Source organism: Podarcis gaigeae, assembly GCF_964106915.1.
Source record: "Podarcis gaigeae genome assembly, chromosome: 7".
Lineage (NCBI taxonomy): Eukaryota > Metazoa > Chordata > Lepidosauria > Squamata > Lacertidae > Podarcis > Podarcis gaigeae.
The window spans coordinates 21,351,766-21,373,870 of NC_139683.1; the positions used below are offsets into that span (position 1 = coordinate 21,351,766).

Consider the following 22,105-nt stretch of genomic DNA (forward strand, 5'->3'; position numbering starts at 1 on the left):
AGCGCTGTCCGAAGACACTTCCGGGTCACGTGGCCAGTGTGACATTGCTGCTCTGGTGAGCCAGAGCTGCACACGGAAACGCCGTTTACCTTCCCGCTAGAAAGTGGTCCCTATTTATCTACTTGGACCCGAGGGTGCTTTCGAACTGCTAGGTTGGCAGGCGCTGGGACCGAGCAACGGGAGCGCACCCCGCCGCGGGGATTCGAACCGCCGACCTTTCGATCGGCAAGCCCTAGGCGCTGAGGCCTTTACCCACAGCGCCACCCGCGTCCCTAGTAATCTAGACCTGCATTAAATATAGGCATCCAATGAATAACCATGACTAACTTAGGTCTATTAATTTCATTGGGTCTACTCTAAATAAAATTAGTTGTCAACAAGCCTTCATTTCTAGGTCACTTTTGAATGCAGCTGCTTTTCATTCCTAAATACCTCTTTCCATTTCTATGAATCTTTTTAAAGAAATTGTGAAGGTGATGGCAATAGCTTCCTATTCAAACCCAAGCTAAAGAAATCTCAGCCAAATAATCCCTGACAGATGACTATCCAAAACTTTAAGTGAAGGAGAGTTTACCACCTTCTGAGATAGTCCACTCCACTGATGAGCAGTTCTTACTGTCAGAAAGCTATTCCTGATGTTTCACCAGAATCTCCCTTCTTGTAATTTGAATCCACTGGTTCGCATCCGACCCTCTGAAGCAGCAGAAAGCAAGTTTGCTCCATCGCCCATGGAATTTGCCACTTGTGCACAGCAAAAGAAATTAGAAACAACCCAACATGTAAAGCATCCTAAACGGGACAGGAAGGAGGACAATGCTGCAACAAAACACGAGAAAATAGTTACCCGCTATTCTTATCGTGTTAATTGCCTTTCAAGAGGTGGGAAATTCCAATCGAGGGGGGGGAAACATGAACTGGAAGCAAAAGGTGGGACTAGGATAAAAAAAAGTCATGCAGGGCACAAGGCAGCCAGAGTTTGACAGAGGACCACAAATAAAGCACGATTCAGTCTCATTCATCTCAATGAGACAAATTTAAGCATGCAATACTCAGTTTATAGGAATTGCACCCCAAATCAGACTGCTGAAAATCTCCAGTTTCTTTATTTTAGTTTCAGTTAAATGTAGTAAAGTCACATCCAAGAGCAGGAAGCTATGGTTACCAGTGTGGAGAAATCTAGGATATAAAAGCAGGGTTTGAAGCTGGTTTAAGTCCGACTTGTTCTTATTCTGGTATGCATTGTTTCTTCGCGTGGGAAACTATGGTCCATTGAAGATGTGTTGAACCAAAGGTGGACTGTTCCAGAAGCTCTGCTAATGCCATCTTGATAGTCAAACCAAACCCCACAATTAACTGGTATTTGTTGTAGCAATTGGCTCATATATGTTCAGATTCACTTTCTTTAATAATAATTAATAATAATAAATTTATCATTTATACCCTGACCATTCGGCCACTCTATTAGCTTTGAGATGAGGTAATTGGCTTGATTTGATGTTATCCTTATCTGTGGGCTTGGCGCGCTGGGGTGCGAGCCCAGAAAGGAGAGCTATCTGTAAGACTTGGGTATTTGCCACCTATGCCCTTATCTGGGCAGGTGAAGCGATGGGAAGTCCTAGAAAAAGTGACATATGCTGCGTTGTATATAAAGAATGTAAGCCTGTTTGCCTGAACATGGACAAGCCATCTCCTTGCTGCAGTGCCCATCCCACAAAGGCTAGGAGAACTGGCAGGCTGATTTGCTGTAAGTCTACACTTTTCTTTAAAAAAACACTCTGGTGTTTTTTTGACATCCTTCTTTGGTATCCCAACCACTCCCACAAGCTCTCCTGTGGGCCTGTGAACTTCCTGGGTTAATCACTAAGAAAGGAGGGAAGAGGTGATGGTGCACGGACAGAATTGTCATAAGGCTTATAAATATATTAGCTTATTAAGTCAAGATATGTATTCTGAACATGGGCCATTTAAACCTGTCCTAAAGAAACAAAGCTAAAAAAAATAGGCGCATCACCTATTTTTTGTTACAGCTCATTTGTATGTATTTGTTATATATAACCAGCTATTTTCCTTGATTATGACCTTAAAGTATGACAAAGTTATTCTCAAAGTTTCTCGGGTCTCAGCAGGCAGAGATGATTCACTAAATGCAAACCTGTGGTCGGCAGGTACTACGCTTCATACCACAGTGTTTTGCCTGCCAACCCGGCCAGTAGGGAACAAGTTTTACGCTTGAAAATGGGATTGCGATGAGATACGCAGAGCCCGCTCACATTGTAAATGCCACTATGATATTAGAACACTTTCAGATTTCCTTTGAGAGCAAACCCAAACTTTTAATTCTCTTTATAGAGCAATTTAATTTTGCTCTACTTAAAATGGCATTTTCCACCAGGAGCACCCGTGAAAGATGGTCTACTAGGGCAACCTTAAGTATGTTCTCCCACCTGCCTGCCTTCTTACAACATGTCCAAGGGATGGCACTGGCTGCCAACAACAAGGGGAAGTCCTTATGAGGCTTGGAAGAAAATGGCACATATTGAGGAGAGGCCTTGGGCCCTGAACATTATTTCCTGCCAGGGACCATGGGCTCTATGGTCAGGTGCCACAATCAGAGTGGAGGAGAGTTGGCAACAGAGCCTCTCTCCTTGGCTGGGCTGGGCAGAACACGTGCAGGAGCTGTCAAGGCAGCTTCCTGGCACTAAACCGCAGTTCCACTGTGTGCTGGGCCTGGGAGTTAACCTGAGCCACACGGTCCACGTCCGGTCCTGAATCCAAGGATTCCGCGAGGAGTCAGTCCAACAGGGGCAAGGCAGGTAACCCGGCTAGGTCAGGCACAAGGTCTCAGGCAGGTTCCAGCAAGCAGCAATGTTGCTCCTGCAACCTGGAGTGGGGTCTGGCAGCCTTTTATCTCTGATGGGGTAACGGCCGGTCCTGATCCCCCAGTGACTCACCTCCCTGACTCACCCAAAGGCGAGCACTCCTCCTGCAAGTACTCAGGTCTCGCCTTCTCTCAGACCTGAGTCTCTGCAGCTCGGGAGATGTCGGTGGGTTACTAGACCCAGAGGCCGCCTCAGCCTCTCCTAACCAAACTGGTAGTGGAGCAGCTGTACGTGATTGCCCAGCAGAGGGCAATGAGGTAATCCCCGCATCTGGAGCCAGGGCAGGCTCAGGCCCCTGACTTGGCCTGGCTGGGGCTTGTTGCAGGGGAAGCTGTGCAGACTGGGGCTCTTCAGAATCAGGCCCCAGACTCAGTTCAGATGCCGCCTGAGGCAGAAGATCTGGTGCGGACTGAGACTCCTCCGGCTCCGAGTCCAAGCCCGAGTCCCAGGCCATCACACACTGCAACTCTGCCCCCAGGTCAGGTCTGACCTGGGGACAGTGGCGTAGCGTGGGGGGTGAAGGGGGGCCGGCTGCACCGGGCGCAACATCTGGGGGGGGGCGCTCGCAGCTCTCTGCCCCTACCTGGCTCACGGGTTAGGGGGCGCAAATTACTTGCCTTGCCCCGGGTGCTGATAACCCACGCTACGCCACTGCCTGGGGAAGGAGTGAAGAGTCAGTGGCAGAGAACTGCCATCGCTCTGCTAGGCTGCAGTGAGCTGCAGCGGGCTCCCTCTGTGCCCTGCCCTCTGAGGGGACGCGCCTTGAGTGCCCGCCCCAGGCAGCAGGTGCATACGCTCTGCCAGTGGTGCAAGGTGTACATATGCTACTACAGAGGGGCTCTCCCACCTGGTCACCTGCCTGTTACCTATCAACTTTCCCCCTAAGGGAAGGGAGAGAACCAGCAGAGAGGAGGAAGAGCAGAAAAAGAAAGAAGGGCTTTGATTTCTCAAGGGCTGCAGCTGATCACTTAAAAAACTCTCAAGAGTTTTTTGAGTGTTTGACTTTAACTCTTAAGCAGCCCGGTTCACTTTGGCGACTAAGCAAGTGGGCGCCCCCCAAATTAAAGGCAAACAATTGCAATGCAGTCCTTGTATACATGTTAATATGCTCCACATCAAGCTCTCCTGAACAAATGCATTCGTTGTATGTTGTCTGGATGGATTAATAAAGACAGAGGAAGGTGAGAAACGACAGGTACTCACCTTTTAGTGCTAAACATAATGTCAGGTGTTTTGCTTCACATTTATGAGGAATCTGCGGTCAAACCTCTCTTGTTCTTGGTGGCCTGGTTGGGAGAGAAAAACATGAAAACTTCAGGTTAAGCAGATAAGCTGGCATTACCTACCACCTTGAATAAATATTTTCCAGTAAACATGGTTTACACGACCTTGGGGAGTAAGGTCACACTGCCCATCACGCATTTCTACAAAAACATGCAAAATGTTTCCAGCCATATAAACTGATGGAGCATAAGGTTAAGGAGAATAAAATGGTGATGTGGACAAATGAGGTTGAAGATACAGTGGTACCTCGGGTTAAGTATTTAATTCGTTCCAGAAGTCCATTCTTAACCTGAAACTGTTCTTAACCTGAAGCACCACTTTAGCTAATGGGGCTTCCTGCTGCTGCCATGCCGCCGGAGCACGATTTCTGTTCTCATCCTGAAGCAAAGTTCTTAACCTGAGGTAATATTTCTGGGTTAGTGGAGTCTGTAACCTGAAGCATATGTAACCTGAAGCATATGTAACCCGAGGTACCACTGTAATAAGGTAAACAGTGACTGAGTGCCAAACATTTTATCCAATGGATGCCCAAAAAATTAACACCCATGAATGTAAGAACAAGGTTTCTAGTGTTAGCCCAGCCCTACATGCCTATTCAATCACTTTAATCTGTGGAGCTTGGATTTCTACAAGTGCCACCCAATATTCATTCCACATTTCCAAGGAGTTATTCCTTTAGTGTGGCAACACCTGACCACTGGAACTGCATGCCTGTTGACATTAGGAAGGCCCCTTTGCTATGTTTTTTTGGATGCCCATTGATAGCTTTTCTGTTTCAGCAAACCTATCCAGACACATAACCAGTTATATTAGTTTTAGATTATAACTTAGTTTTAATACTATTTTTATGCATATTGCTTTTATAATTATTATTATTATTATTATTATTATTATTATTATTATTATTATTAATTATTATTTATACCCCACCCATCTGGCTGGGCCTTCCCAGCCACTCTGGGCGGCTTCCATAGAAACCAAAAATACAGTAAAATATCACACGTTAAAAACTTCCCTGAACAGGGCTGCCTTAAGATGTCTTCTGAATGTCAGGTAGTTGTTTATCGCTTTTTGTATTTCATTCCTCGTTTATGTATAAATTGCACTTCTACGCAACTTGGGAGAGCATTTTTGAGTAAAACAGTTTTCAAATGTTTTAAATCAATAAATACTGTAAATGTGTTAAATATCTAACCCCCACAGGGAAGAACCTCACTCAACAACCTGACATAATAATAAAACATAACATTAATACAGCATGTATTCAAAAATGCTTCACCAATACTTATTACCGTATTTTTCACTCTATAAGACGCACCAGACCACAAGACGCACCTAGTTTTGGGAGGAGGAAATATTCTGAATCTCAGAAGCCAGAAGAGCAAGAGGGATCGCTGTGCAGTGAAAGCAGCAATCCCTCTTGCTGTTCTGACTTCTGGCATAGCTGCGCAGTCTGCATTCACTCCATAAGATGCACACACATTTCCCCTTACTTTTTAGGAGGGAAAAAGTGAGTCTTATAGAGCAAAAAATATGGTACTTTAGGAAATCATAGCAATCGCTAGAAAATGTTTTTTAAAAAGGCCAGCGCTATAATGATGGTGGTGGACGGTGTGTCACCAGAGGCAGCGCCGTTTTCTTTTGCTTTTCTCCCAGCCCATCTCTCTTGCAAAGATACATTCGACCTTTAAGCCAGGCCATAGTGCAATTTCTCAGCATCTAACTGAACTAAAAAAAACCTGAGGGTTTTTGTGTGTGTCAGTTGTGTGGCTGGAGCTTTGCGATTCAACTATTTTACATGTGCCGGCTCAGACTCAAAGCTCGAAAAAAACTTTAAAGGCAGCATTAAATTCATTCAATCACAGTTGTTTCCTCTCACAATTCTCTGTGCTGTTTGTGGGCAGATAAATTTGGGATTGAGAACCATTTCAGAAAATTTATCCAGCAGGAGGAGATATTCTTCAATAGCTTCCCAGGAACAGGGCTTGCCATTAGCAGCGGCCGTAGCACAGCTACTTTCTTTTTTTCCTTTAAAGATGGTGGGGGTTTCATTGCCACTGCAATTCGTAACAGTAGCACATAGGAACGTGGGAATCAGAGTCAGGCCTTTGGTCCATCTACCTTAGTATTGTCTACACTGACTGGCAGCAGCTGCCCAGGATTTTAAGCTGAAGTCTCTCCTAGCTCTTCCTGGAGTCACCAAGGGTGGAAACAAGGGGCCTTCTGCGTACTACCACTAAGCTCATTCCATTCTGTTTATTTCATTTTAATAGCCTATAATAACAACAGAACTTCTAAGAGGTTCACGCCATTTGCAATCATACAACCATGAGCAAAAAGTCGGCACGATACAGTAAGGAAACCACTAAAAACATTAAGCAAAACTTTAAAAGAGAAACATTAAACTATGCTGCTACAATGCTTGAAAGAAAAGATACAGTGATCCCCGTTCAAACCCTACTTCACAATCCTATGTTTGAGTTATGCACAGACGATCTGGCCATCGTTTTGCATCCTCCATAAATAGCCCAGATCAAGTGTCATCCTGGGACATCATGGGGAGAAAATGGTGGAGAATGTTTAGAGAAGATTCTGCTAAGTCAGGGGCATGGCGTGGGCAGTGTTGGGGGGGCCATGGCCCTGAGTGCAGATTTTTGAAGGGGCGTGAAGCAGGTGCCCCCAGTGCAGCGTGGCCCAGAGCTCCTCTCTTGGGGTCGCTCCAGTGGGTTGGCCAGCAGCCAGCTCTTTCACCCAATGTACCTGAAATATACTCAGTCGAGAGTGGATTTCATGCTCTTTATTCAGCTCATAGTGGTGAGGAGGAATGAAAGTTAAGTTCCCCCAAAATATCTGCTTTATATACATTATTTACACAATGGGCTGCACGTGACTGGCTAATTCTGGGATTCTCCTGTAGGCCAATCAGGTTGTGGGTTCACTTCCACCTGGAACTGGATTGGGTGGCTCCTGCGGACCAATCATACTGCTGCATTTTGGATCCTATTCAACTCAGTACATAACAGTACCCCACCCCTCCAGGGTGTGCACTTGCCCTGGGAGCTGTTAGTAACCGCTGTGCTAAGTGGCCTTCTTTTTCATGGAAATTTTCTCAGACTACCAAGAGATTCTGGCTCAGCTGTACTCCCATACATTAATTGCTCTCGCAACACAAATATATTCAAGGATTTAGTGGCCTCTCCCTGTAAGAAAAGATGGCTATCGGAAGACATTTAGAAATGCAGACTCTGTAAGCAAATTGCTTTTTGTTTGTTAAGAATACTCTCCGATTAAGTTACATTTGACTGAAAGATTTCGGCTTAAAGAAAGAAGTTTCCTCGGTTTGGGAAACGCTTTAGGGAATATGACATTGGCACAACCATTTTGATGTCATGCCAGGTAAAATGTCTTGTTAATTCTAGCAGATGAAAAAAAAAAAACATGAACAAAATTCCAGCTGTATCTTTCATTACTCTGTGTTTGGGCAGTGACATTTTCATCTTGGCCTCTCCAGTTTTCTGTGATTTATCGTCACAGTTTCTCTTACTTTCTGTGGAAAGAAAATACAGAGCTCTCCTGCTTCCCCCCATCTATAAATTAAATGTGCACCTCCTTGCAGAGATTATCCCTGCACAGCAAGGAGTAGAAGGAGACACCCACCATTTTTACCTCCAGAATTTGCTGTCTCACCCACCCACTACAGATGCAGAACAACACCAAAGCAAGCTGTCCAGTATTCACACTAGATTAAGGTCAGTGCATTACATATATTGTTAATACTTACTTACATAACTAACCCTCCACATGCACACACAACTCCCATTCTAAATGTTTCCTTCCCCAGAAATTATCCTTTGTGTGTTGGTCATTATTCTACTCTTACCCCCGTGTGGCCTCAATTACACTGAGCTTACCTTTCTTCCTCCAGAGACATTCTCTACTTATGTACCTGCAGGGCTGATGTGGGAGACATAAACACCAATTCACTCAGACCCTTTACTCCCAATGGCCACCAACTGGGATTTGAGAGTAATTTTCCAACCCCAGAAAGTTTTTCAGAAAACATGTGTGTTCAGGTCTTTAGAAAAACCGGCACTAGTTTCTTTGAATAAATGAAAATTGCCAACGGAAAGTAGCTCCCATGATTTTTGGAGGGGAGAGACCTGTGACTGCTTAAAGTGGTAGCATATTGATTGAAATCTGTGGTTCTCAAAGGATGTGGTGACCACACTGCTGTACCAGGAGAGGATGGAAGGTGTGGCAGGAAGATTCAAGGACAATCAAATAAACATTTAAATATTGCAGTGTAGTGTAGTATCAAAATACTATCACCCTGCGACGGTATCACAAAATAGTATTAACCCGCGACGGAATGAGCTCCCATTGCTCTGTCCCAGATCCTGCCAACCTAGCAGTTCGAAAGCATGCCAGTGCAAGTAGATAAACAGATACCGATCCAGTGGAAAGGTAAACGGCATTTCCGTGTGCTCTGGCTTCCGTCATGGTGATCCGTTGTGCCAGAAGCTGTGTAGTCATGGCCACATGACCCAGAAAGCTGTCTGTGGACAAACGCTGGCTCCCTTGGCCTGAAAGCGAGATGAGCACCGTAACCCCATAGTCGCCTTTGACTGGACTTAACCGTCCAGAGGTCCTTTACTTTCACCTTTTACTCTGTGTGTGTGTGTGTGTGTGTGTGTGTGTGTGTGTGTGTAGTAGGAGATGGATAGACAGCTTTTCAAAATGAAAGCACAAACACCACGCAATACCAAGGACAATCCTAGTTGTGTTTTCCAATGTATTTCTTATCAATAAAAAGTTTGGTGTGATACGAGCAAATTTTATTCTGAAAGTGTGGGGCAGAGAAAAATATTTGAGAACCAAACATTTGCGGGTATAAGATGGTATACAAATTTAAATAAATAAATAAATAAATAAATAATGATCACTGTTTTAAATGTACATTGCAGATGGGGCCTTAGTCAGTATTCTGTGGACACTGAGACCACTAAGTCCTTGTTAGGCCATTTCATAGCTTTCCATCCCAGTAAAGATTTTGTGTACTTCTGCCAATCTCAGGGGTCCCCCATGAAGATGGGCAATTGAGAGAGTGCAAGGCAAGGCAATGTCTGTGATGTTTGGAATCACTTGCTTCTTTATGCTTCTTAAACAGCTGTGTTATTGAGTTTCCAGAAACTGGTGAAACATAGGACTGTTCTGTGTTGTTTGAATGTGTGTTGAGCCCTTTGGTGTTTCACTCCACAGATCAGAGATCGGTAGGCCCATCCCCACTACTTTCTTACGGATATGTGGGATTTCCTAAGATGAAGATGCAAATGCAGAACCATATCCTGCCCCACGACTTCCCTTGCTACTCTGAGTGAGCGATGTGCAGCCTCCTTAGTCTGATTTAAATGAAGCTTACCCTCCAAGTACATGTGTACAGGACTGCAGCCTTGACGGGATATCGGGCACGTGTTTATGCACAACTAACTGACGCACAGCATTCTCACCCTGCAACACATCCTATTGGCCAAGTATATGGACTAATGGGACGATAACAAGAGCTTATAAAGAAACAGGTCATCCCTTAACCCATCAGATTACTGCCCGTGACAAGATGACAATAAGAGCTGACAGGGATGTAGCCAATAGATGTAATCTAGTTGCATTTCAAGGCAGCTTGTGAGACAAAGCTTTGCAAAGCACTGATAACAACACAATCATTAATACGTCCTGCCTTATAGGGGAAACTTTCAATTGGGTGATGGCATATTTGACTTGACAACAGCACTGCTAATGGAGAAGCAAAATGTGGCATGAGATTTGTCCCAAATTGCTTTATTAGATTATTTACCATTTTACCACTCATGCTGCTGACCAGGCGGAAGAGCATTAACAGCGGTTAATTCATATATTTGACCCAGTACAGTACAAGTGGTTAGAGCAGTGGTTCCCAAATGTTTGGGGGGCGCTGCTCCCTTGATTCCATAAACTCATTCCCAGTGCTGCCTATAAAAATCATTCTTCAAAATAGCAATTTGCAGGATCCACCAAAGGGGAAAAAAGAATAAATTCAAAGCAATAAAAAAGTATTTGCACATTTATTCAAAATCCAATTAGAAGGATTTAATCAACAAAACTTGATCCAGTGAGACCAGCTTTTCAAAGTCTGATAGTCATTTACAACTTCAGTGCCACCCTCTGCCACTCCATTGCCTCATTGTGCCCCCTAGGTAATCCCACTGCCCCCCTCCAGGGGTCAGGACCACTACACTGAAAACCACTGGCTTAGAGTGTTGATCTGGGATCACCAAGGCTTGGGTTTAAATACTTTCTTAACCCCAAACCTCACCAGGTGACTGTCTGTATTTCTTAGTCTAATCTGTATTTCTGTCTGTATTTCTTAGTCTAATCTATTTTTAAAAGAATTGCGGGGGGGGGATCTGGCATGTGTGCTACCCTGAGGTCCATAAGAGAAAGATAGGACAAAAATCATTTAAATCACTCTGCCATTTAAAAATTGAGCCAGATCATGGAGGACTCATGAAATTCAGCTTATGAAACTGTTTCCAGCATTTAAAATACAGTATATGTTTTCCTACAACTATAAATTTATAAAATGATTACTTTTTCCTTTTCAAGATGCAGTGAGAAAGCAAAACAGAAACAAAAACAGCAGATTGTATCCCTCAGATGAATTTCCCTAGAAGTCGCCCGCTGTATTTAGAGAGTGTAGCACAACAACTTCAAATGGGGGGAAAAGAAAATGACTCCTAATGAAGGAAGGGTGCGATACTAAAAGAAAGAAATTAATAAAGAAAGAAAATGAAGGGAAGACCCTGTTCTACTTTCTATGTGAATAAATAAGGAGTAGATTGAAGCCATGTAGTTTGGATGAGGACGAATAGGATGCACAAACAGGGAGAAATTTGCCAAGAGGGATAACAGGTTTGTGATATGGGGAAGTAAGAAGAGACAGAAAAGAGTATCAGTATATGCCATAAAAGACAATTTAATTTTGGTATCATAGGCAGTTTTTCAAATGAAATCTAATACATTAAGTTTTTCCATAAATTGCTCAAAAGTAGATGTTTATAACTCTCTGTAAATGAGTCTTTTCAAATACGTCCAGCAGCCACTGAGATAGATTCTCCCATCTTACTTCTTAGTTAATATGCAGAAAGTAGAAATTTTGTGAGTGCCAGTGTAGTGTAGCAATTATAGTGTTGGACACCCAGGTCCACACTAAACCATAAAAGCTTACTGGGTGACGTTGGCGCAGCAACTCCCTCCTTAGCCTATCTTAGAGGTTTGTTGTGAGAATACGCATGTCGCTCTCAGCTCCTTGGAGGAAGGGTGGGTTAAAAGGACATAATTTAACAAGACAGCATGAAACTGGTACCCCCAACTAACCACAAGATACAGCATTTATGGAAGAAGAAGAGGAGGAGGAAGAGTTGGAGTTTGGACTTGATAGCCTTCTTTATCACTACCCTAAGGAATTTCAAAGCAGCGAACCATCTCCTTTCCCTTCCTTCCCCACAACAAACACTCTGTGAGGTAAGTGATGCTGAGAGACTTCAGAGACGTGTGACTGGCCCAAGGTCACCCAGCAGCTGCATGTGGAGGAGCAGGGATGCGAACCTGGTTCACCAGATTACGAGTCTACTGCTCTTAACCTCTACACCACACTGGCTGCTTGGAGCTTTGGAGAAGGGATGTAGCTTCAGTGGGAAGGACACAGATTCGGCCCCTGGTGTTCCTAGATAGGAATGCGCTAGAAGGGGCAACGGTCTGACTCTTATGTCAGCTTCTTATGCTCCTACATTGACGCACTAGCCTTCCCCCAAACATCCAATTGCCTAGTACTTTTCAACAGTATTAATGCAGGGAAGCTGTGCTGATGGGATAGACTGTTTATTTTGGATTCTCAGAGGGCCTATATATATATCAGCTTGGAGCACAATTAACTTCTAAGCTGCATCTTAAGCCTTTCTTCCAGAAGTGAGGATTTTTATTTGGGTGGGTGGGTGGGTGGGTGTCCCGATCACATTTACTAACTACTAACTAAAGTTATCTAAAATCTCTAAAAATTTGATGATATCTAAAGTTTGTCAACAGTTGGTTGCAAAAACTTCTAACTGTTGTGTGGGATTTAATATCATTGTTTATTTGGGATTGTGTTTGTAAGCTTGTTAATATAATCTTCTTACACTGTGGCTTCCCTTTTATGAATTAATTATTTTGTGGCTTGCAGCATGTTCAGTTTAATCATGTATACTTCATCCTGCTAGGCAAGCCTTTACAATTATTTTTTTACCCCCAAACACTGCAGGGCTTTTCTGTCCTATTAGAGTCTCTCTTTTTTTATTAGTCTGATGTCCGTTCCCTCCAGTTTTTCATTTATGCGTGTATATTTCATATCTTGTGTTAGAAATATAAGTAAATGTTTAACCAAGTTCAAGTGCAGTTACAGATCTCTCATAAATTTTAGCCACCTTCACTGGACAACTGGAACTCGTATGTCGTATTTTGTCCTGAAATTTCTGGATAAAAGGTAAAAGGTAAAGGACCCCTGACAGTTAAGTCCAGTCACGAACAACTCTGGGGTTGCGGCACTCATCTGGCTTTATTGGCCGAGGGAGCTGACATTTGTCTGCAGACAGTTTTTCTGGGTCATGTGGCCAGCCGCTTATGGCGAACCAGAACAGCACACGGAAACACTGTTTATCTTCCCGCCAGAGGGCTGCCTATTTATCTACTTGCGCTTTGATGTGCTTTCGAACTGCTAGGTTGGCAGGAGCAGGGACTGAACAATGGAAGCTCACCCTGCCGCGGGGATTCAAACCGCCGACCTTCCAATTGGCAAGCCCGAGGCTCAGAGGTTTACACCACAGCGCCACCTGCGTCCCTTTGAGACTTCTGGATAGCATTGAACAAAACTCCACAAAGTTCTCATACACAGATTTATTGAAGATCACAAGGCACATGTAGAAATATTTACTCACATTCCAATAGGCTGTTCTTTGGCTCTGAATGAAAATGGTTAGAAGCTTTTTATGAAGTTTTTTGTGTAGTTATGTAAGAATGAGTGAATTCGCCCATCTTCCTGGTATGCAAGATCACTGAAACAAAGGAGGAAGGGAGGTTTCTTCCTGCTATGGGAAGAGTAAAGAAAAACTAGAATCTTGCTATGCCTACATTTCCCAACCTGACTTGAGGTCTAAAAAGGGGGAAAGGCACTATCTTTTCTGAAAGGGGAAGCACTGTTATTCCTTCTACCTAATACTCAGATTTGCTAATAACTGAACCCTGTGGGGGCAGAACACATTGGATAATTAGGGTTGCCATATTTTGAAGAGCAGAAAAGAGGACACATTTGCCAACTTCTACTTTTAACTATGGATCTCTATGACAACTCTCATTTCACATACCTATGAAAAAGAGGACATGTCCTGGAAAAAGAGGACATATGGCAACCCTTGCACCTACTTACTGCTGCTCTGACTAGTCCCATTCTCAACACTGCACACACCAGCTTGCCATGCATGATGACTTGGTTTGCTCCATGACATCCACCATGCATAGCATGAACATCTGGAGCATGTACAAGTTATATGCAAGCATGTACAGATCTTAACCCTGTATGCATGTGGTTGTAAACATAGAGACCACTACACACAGGGGGTGGAGCCAAACATAGTAACATAGTCCAGCCCCCTGTTCTTTCAGTGGCCAACTAGAGTGAGAGCACTGGTCCATCTAGCAAAGTATTGTGTACACCAGTGTTTCCCAAATTTGGGTCTCTAGCTGTTTTGGGACTATAACTCCCACCATCCCCAGCTATCAGGACCAGTGTTCAGGGATGATGGGAACTGTAGTCCAAAAACAGCTGGAAGACCACAGTTTCCCCATCACTGAAAATAAAATATGTAGCACATACGTAGTCTTTCAAAATGTTCATATCCAAGGCTTCAAGTAGCCCCTTGGGCTTAGTGGATTTTGTAGGGCAAGGGCCAAATTGATACATTTTACATTCTCCATTTAGAACCTAACAAAAAAAGGCAGTCATTTAATTAAACGATTCTGTTGATAATTACCACACATCCATAATTACAGAAAAGTGCCACAGCCTGTACATTCAGCCATAAGTCTATAATTATCAAATGCTATTTATAAATTTCCTATTTACAGGGGAAACTTCATGGGTTCCACATGGCCTATTCTGCAATATACAAAGGTGGATAAATTATAAATGTGAGCATCACTTATTAATTAAAATTTGAAGAATATCAATGTGTTGAACTTGTCCCTAGCCTGCGGAAGAATCTGCTTTAATAAACGGGAATACAATTTGTCTGACTATATTACAAAATGTCCATCTGCAGGAACTTTATCGCTATAGCAGACTCCATTAAAAAGTCAATTGTCTAGTCACTGCACTTGTCTATAATTCACGTGCCACACATGAGCTAATTTGCAGGCTCACTCTTAGCACTTGTAACCTGGGCGCCCATTTCCAAACTATTCATAACAAGGGCTTGTAGGATCAGGCCAAAGAGAACCCATCTGGTCCAGTATCCTGTTCTTACAGCGGCCAAACAGATTCCTATGGGAAACCCACAAGCAGGACACAAGCCCAGCAGCACTCTTCCCAAAAATGATTCCCAGGAACTGGAATCCCAAAGCAGAGCAGAGCCATCATGGCTGCTAGTCATTGATAGACACATTGATGGAGGATAACACTAACACTCTTTTAAAGGCCATCCCAAGTTGGTCACCATCACTACAGTTACACAAGCACATCTACTCCAATCTCTAGCACTGAGAAAAGAGCACTGTCCTCTGACCGTCATTGGCCTGCATCTTATTATCAATATCATCATCATCACTGTCGTCTTTGTTAAATTTATTACCTTGTCCTTCACCAGCAGGTAATTAGAAGGCGGGTTGAAGCTACAGTGGTACCTCTGGTTACAAACTTAATTCGTTTCGGAGGCCCATTCTTAACCTGAAACCGTTCTTAACCTGAGGTACCACTTTAGCTAATGGGGCCTCCCGCTTCCGCACTATTTCTGTTCTCATCCTGAGGTAAAGTTCTTAACCTGAGGTACTAATTCCAGGTTTGCGGAGTTTGTAACCCGAAGTGTTTGTAACCCGAGGTACCACTGTACTCAGAATTCAAGATTAAGAACAGTTAAAACAGATTAAAGTCACAAGAACAGGGTGAAATCCATCTCAGGTGTCAAAGAGTAAAAAGCTGCATCGCCTCTTCAGCATTTGTTGAAAGTTGTATAGTGAACAAGACAGACATACCTCTGAGGGGAGGGAACTCCACAATTTAGGGGCTTCTCCTGGGCCAACGTCCACCCCCTGAACCTCTGAGGAAGGTGGAACTACCAAGATGCCGCCCCGCCCGCCCCCCCCCCCCACAGATCTTAATATCCAGGAGGGTCTGTAGGCAATATCACACGTATGTTATGGCTCAGTTGGTTAGAGCGTGGTGCTAATGACGCCAAAGCTGCAAGTTCGATTCCTGTATGGGGCAGTTGCAAATTCCTTCTTTGCAAGGATCCCTTCTCATTTAGCATTCTAGGATACTATTGTTTTAGCTAGAGATGAGCTAAAATTTATCAAAATACATATTCTGAGAATTTACTCAGAGTAAGCTATTTCTCACCACCCCAGGGGGGGAAAATCCCTAGGGAAAAAATAAAGAAGCTGAACTACCACAGCCACTGCTAATTTTGAGCTCCAAGGAACAAATGAACATGTGAGAATAAAATAAAAAAAAATCCCATTTTGGCATAAACATAGGAAGCTGTCTTACACCAAGTCAGACCATTGGTCCTTCTAGATCTGTATTGCGTACACTGGCTGGCAGCAGCTGTCCAGGGGAATTCCCTAGCCTTACCTGGAGCTGCTAGGCCTCAAATCTGGGAGCCTGTGCATGCAAAGCAAATAGGTCTATCACTGAGCTATGGCCTTCCACTCAATGGACTGGCAGCTGTGGGATTCAAACCCATATCCGTGAAGTGACTGAAGCCTCAAATCCAGTGCCTTAGAACATTCAAGTCGTACTACAGAGTAAGCCTTCCACTGGTCATCTACATTTCCAAGTAGCTGACCTAAAGGTCCAAGAGGATGTTAAAGTGTGGGGCAAAAAGGGAAGGCAGAACTTGATCCTTCAGTTGTGTTCCTCCCTAGGAATGGAAATCTATTCATTCACTTTTCAAGCACAGCAGTGGTGGAAGATAAAGGCAAAGAAGGACAAACATCACCTCTGCTGTTAACACAAAGAGAGAATCACAGACCTCCAGAACCAAGAGGGGATACTGTGTACTAGTGTACTGTGATTTCATCCAGCTGGTTTGAGATTTTGCAATTTGAACAGAGCAAGATGCTTTTGAAAAAAAATCAAACTGAACTTCAGCAAATGTGGAGACAGTGTACCCCCATGTGAGGAAAGGAGAGCTAATGAGGGACAGGGAGGGGGACATGCAAAAAAAAAAATCCCAGAGTTAATTTTTCCGCTAAACGACTTAGAATAATAAAAGCTACGGATGACTCATATATATGTAGGAGCACTATGACGGAAACACAGACCTTATCAATGAAATTACTTTTGAACGCTATACGCTATAATGAATGGAAGCACTTTCTACCTCCAGCAAAGAGGTTATGAATAGATGCAAAATTGCACAGAGTGAATGAACTCTACTCATTATCTTCTGCCATTGAAGCTTTTGACACCGAAGCCAGCTAATAGGCTCACGCAGCTGATGTGCGCTACGGCAACGTACGTGGTTCCAAGCGAGAGAAACAGAACGCCAAAGATTCTCACAGCTATTCCTCCCACGCACTCTGCTTTTACTTTTACGCAATATGCCTTGTTAAAATTAAGATCCCACTAAGGGCAGGTTAACGCAGCCTAACTATTTCGGAGAAGCACGTTGCTGACCTCAGCTACCCAGCTCCAGTTTAAGAAACACTAAAGAATTGGAGGGGGGGCAAATAGTTAAGATTTTAAATCCGTAATTCTGTTAGTCAAGTTGCAAACTCCACTGCAGAGAGCAGCAGCTGGAAGGTCTAAAACACCGTTTAGTATTTAGACTACAACTCCCATCATCCCTAGCTAACAAGACCAGTGGCCAGGGATGATGGGGATTGTAGTTCAAAAACAGCTGGAGACCCAAGTTTGGGAAACAACAGTATAATCCAAACCTGACTCTGTCCATCAGTTCCAATCCAGAGTCGTGGTGGCACCAGAAGAAAATCAGGAGGGGGCACAGAAAGGTATAATTCTAGGTGGAAGAATTGTGTCCCACATGCTAAGATCTCTGAAAGAACGTATGTTAACAGCAGGAGTTCAGCAACTGGGGGGGGGGCTCCTTGTTTGCAGGGGGCACTTCCCCCCCCCCTGCTGTGGTACCAACTATGATCCATTATCAAGAGAAGTGTGTGGAAGGAACCATGGGAAGGGACTGTGGATTAGAAAGCATGTTTTCTTGTACAGAAAGTTGCAGATTCAATCCCTCCCGTCTCCTGTTCAAATAAAGTGCCAGGCAGCTATTGATGTTGAAGACCTTGGTCTGAGGCAGTAGAGCAGGGCTGAGGAATCTCAGGCCTGGAGACTGAACACAGCCTTCCTCTCTCCTTCCCTGGCCATACCAATCACGGGCACCCTGCTCAAGTGCTTTTGCCCGGTGTGAATGTGTCCTTCAGCTCCGATAATACCACTTGCGTGCCAGGATCTAGGACGGAGAAATGTGAGAAATGCATGCAAATAATTTCTGTGTGGCTGGAATATTGCATAGTACTGAACAAGGATTAAGAATCGCATGCACTCACCTGTTGCATCTTGTGGTGGTCACCACTAATTCCCCTACTGTGCAATGGGGTCACTTTCTAAGCGTGTCCCTCTTATAAACCAATTTCCTCATTAGGGTGCTTCCGTTTTGTTTTCTGAGCAGGGGAGGCCTTCATTTTAAGCCTAGAAATATTAAGGTTAAACGCAACATCCAAAAGAAACAGCACCTGGATGCTGGGGGCAAGAATGATACATTTAGATCGCTAGGAACAAGAGATATCCTTCTCTCTCATGCCTCATTTGTGAGCTACCCAAAATTGCCACGTTGGTACAGTTGGTGGCACAATGGAGCTATAATCTGGTCAAGTGAAGCAATTCCTTGTCTAAGGCCCAGTTCCTACACTCCACACATTGGTATGGGAGTAATAGCATGTCACCAAAACAACAATAAACAAACAAACATGCAGCAAGGAAGACCGCATGAGATGCGTGAATCTCTCATGAAACCAGAATAAAACAACAGAGCTGCCATGTAGAAGCAACATTCACATCACTATGGTAAGACAGGAATTTGTCGTTCAGTCATTTAGTCGTGTCCGACTCTTCATGACCCCATGGACCAGTGCACGCCAGGCACTCCTGTCTTCCACTGCCTCCCGCAGTTTGGTCAAACTCATGCTGGTAGCTTTGAGAACACCATCCAACCATCTCGTCCTCTGTCGTCCCCTTCTCCTTGTGCCCTCCATCTTTCCCAACATCAGGGTCTTTTCCAGGGAGTCTTCTCTTCTCATGAGGTGGCCAAAGTATTGAAGCCTCAGCTTCAGGATCGGTCCTTCCAGTGAGCACTCAGGGCTGATTTCCTTCAGAATGGATAGGTTTGATCTTCTTGCAGTCCATGGGACTCTCAAGAGTCTCCTCCAGCACCAAAGACAGGAATTAGGTCTTATTAATTATTATTTCATTTAAAAAAACCAAGTACTATAGCATTCATAAGAACATGTAGCAAGGCAAGGGAGAGATTTTACCTTCAAGGACACAAAGTAGCTGTGGGGCAGTTTAACGAAAGTTTGGTCAAGTCCTCTAAAAACCACAAGTTCTAAACTAGTTCCAGATACTTCATCTTCCTCCCTGCCTCTTCTTTCGACTGAGTAAGAGAATCAGAAGAAAACCCCTCGGATACTTGGTAGTCATAACAAAGAATAAACTGTTGTGTTCCTTTTATATTGCTCACTTTTACACTGCTAAATTTTATTATGGCTATAATTAAGCATAGGCCTTGCAAGGCAATAAAAGGCGCAAAGAGAAATCAAGCTTTATTCCACTTCATTCCACTACATATTAAAGAATGATGTATGAACAGCTTTCACTAACTACAATTTATGAACAGCTTGGAGAACCGCATACAAACCCTCTGATAACCTGTTTCATATATCTATTAAACCCAAGAAAAAGAAAATGAAATCAATAGAACTACACACCAAAGAGTAAATAGTTATTTTCCCTCCACTACACTCAAGCCGAGAACAGCTCCCACTTGCCTTTTAGAAAAATGAATTGCTCCAGTCAAGCACTTGGTTCTAGCCGAGATCCACGTTTTCCCTTTGTTTCTTTTGGGAGCCTTTTGGAGAACTTCTTGCAAAAGAAAAGAAATTAGGCATCGCTTAGGAGTTCTCATAAAAGCTGTGTAGCTTTCCAGAGTGCCAGTGGTAAAACCACAAGCTTGGGACTAGACCAGCATTCCATTAAAAGAAACAATTGGTCCCCACCAGTGATATATATAATTTCAAGTCATTTTGCTGCGTAATACTCTTGGGCATTAATCTGTGGTCCAGTTCAGCTCAAAACCAAAGCTTAGAAAATGCAGCCCAATGCAGTCAAGCTGTCGTCATCCATCCACACTATTCTTTTGAAGCTGTATCATACCACTTTAAATAGTCACTGCAGCACCCTTACAAAGAATCCAGGAAACTGTAGCTCGTTGTTGTTGTTGTTGTTGTTGTTTAGTCGTGTCCGACTCTTCGTGACCCCATGGACCGGAGCACGCCAGACACTCCTGTCTTCCACTGCCTCCCGCAGTTTGGTCAAACTCATGCTGGTAGCTTTGAGAACACTGTCCAACCATCTCGTCCTCTGTCGTCCCTTTCTCCCTGTGCCCTCAATCTTTCCTAACATCAGGGTCTTTTCCAGGGTGTCTTGTCTTCTCATGAGGTAGCCAAAGTATTGGAGCCTCAGCTTCAGGATCAGTCCTTCCAGTGAGTACTCAGGGCTGATTTCCTTCAGAATGGATAGGTTTGATCTTCTTGCAGTCCATGGGACTCTCAAGAGTCTCCTCCAGCACCATAATTCAAAAGCATCAATTCTTCAGCAATCAGCCTTCTTTATGGTCCAGCTCTCACTTCCATACTTCACTACTGGGAAAACCATAGCTTTAACTATACGGACCTTTGTTGGCAAGGTGATGTCTCTGCTTTTTAAGATGCTGTCTAGGTTTGTCATTGTGTAGCTTGTTAGGGGACCCCTATTCCTTTCACAAGAGCTACAGTTCCCAGAATTCCAGGGGGGAAATGATTGGTGGTTAAACCACTTTTAAGAACTGAAGTTCCGTGAAGGGAATGGGGTTCTCATAGCAACGATTGGCACCATTAACCAACTACAGTTCTCAGGATTCTTTGACAGAGGACATGCTTCTTTAAAGTGGAATGAAACTGCTTTAAATGTATAGTGTAGACAGGGCTCTAGTGTGCTGACACAAGGCAACTTCCTATGTTCAGTTCTGATCAAATGGAACTGTGTGCCATATTAGATGCTCCTAGCATCAGCATCTATGATGGTAATGGGTAGAGACCAGAGAACATGGCTTGCACGCTTAAAGTCCTAACTTTAATCCCTGGCATCTCTAGTTAAAAGGACCGAGTAGCAGGTGATGAGAAAGATCTAGGCCTGGAGAGCAGTACCAGGCAGTGGGCGAGATGGACAAATCTTCTGATCTGGTATAAGGCAGATTCTGATAAAAATAGATTGAGAAAATTCCAGCTTCCATCCCAAACTGGAAGCATTCATAAGCTTCCAGAAATTCACCGTATGAGCAGAAGTATGGAATCGGCCAAGAAAAGCAAAATATATCACTAATAAAAGATAAATTTGTTGTCCCTGGAGCATGCAGAAGCAGCAGTGTTTACGTATGTGGATGTTACTGATTTACTTTTATCCTAGTTTGCCATGGAAACAATGAGAGTTCTAGATGAACCTAAACTTGCACACAAACATTTTTTCAAGAGACAAGCATGCACACACGCAGCTCCAAAGTGCAACTTCTACATCTGATCACTGAACGCCTTACGGCCACTGATAGCTAAGGCTTAAATCCCATTGAAGTCATTTGGCTTAAAACAGCCTAACTCCACAGTATTTCACTCCTTACACTTACAGAATATGGGACAACACTGACAGACATGTCACCAGCAGTTTTGATGTGCAATTATGCCAATGATAGGTTGACATAAACATATAAATGCAAACAGTTTGCATTAATAGGAATAAAAGCCTCCAATGCAAAATTGGAAGCTCTTAACTATTTCTGAAGGCTCAAAGGATGCATCACTTCTTCATGCCATTAAGAAATTATGAATACAACTGGTCCAAGAACTGTTTTTCTCTATTTATGGAGCTGAACTAAAGGAAACAGCATCCTTCCTGGTGCTACATACATACATAAGAACATGAGAAGAGTTCTGCTGGATCAGGCCAATGGCCCATCTGGTCCAGCATCCTGTTTTTTAGAGACGCCACCAAGAAGCCTATGAGAAGCGGGGCCAGGAGGGCAACAGCACTCTCCCCACTGAATAATAAGAATAATAATACTGTTAAATATTTGGAAAAAGTCAGAAGCCCAAGGCAGTATAAGTTCCTCAACTAAGTTTATTCAACATTTGTCAGTGACAACTGCTCACTCATAGGAACACAAGAACTAAACTGACTGGACAACACAATAATAAACCCAAGCAACGAACTGACTGTTGACAACTGAAAGCGCATGCGCTTACTTGCCATTAGAACGTTCATCTACCAACACTTATACGATTGGTTAGAACGCGCCTTGTAACATAAAATTTGTTAAACCCAATATGTAACAAAT

The 22,105-nt window shown here is 43.6% G+C and overlaps 1 protein-coding gene across 1 annotated transcript in view; it reads right to left on the bottom strand.

Moving 5' to 3' along the window:
• Positions 1–22,105, bottom strand: part of LOC310849142 (oxidation resistance protein 1-like) — a 223,377-nt gene that overhangs the window by 176,683 nt on the left and 24,589 nt on the right. The window contains exon 2 of the mRNA XM_083749162.1: positions 4,083–4,165. Coding sequence (XP_083605288.1) covers positions 4,083–4,099 — 17 coding nt within the window. The 5' untranslated portion in view covers positions 4,100–4,165. The remainder of the gene's footprint in view (positions 1–4,082; positions 4,166–22,105) is intronic.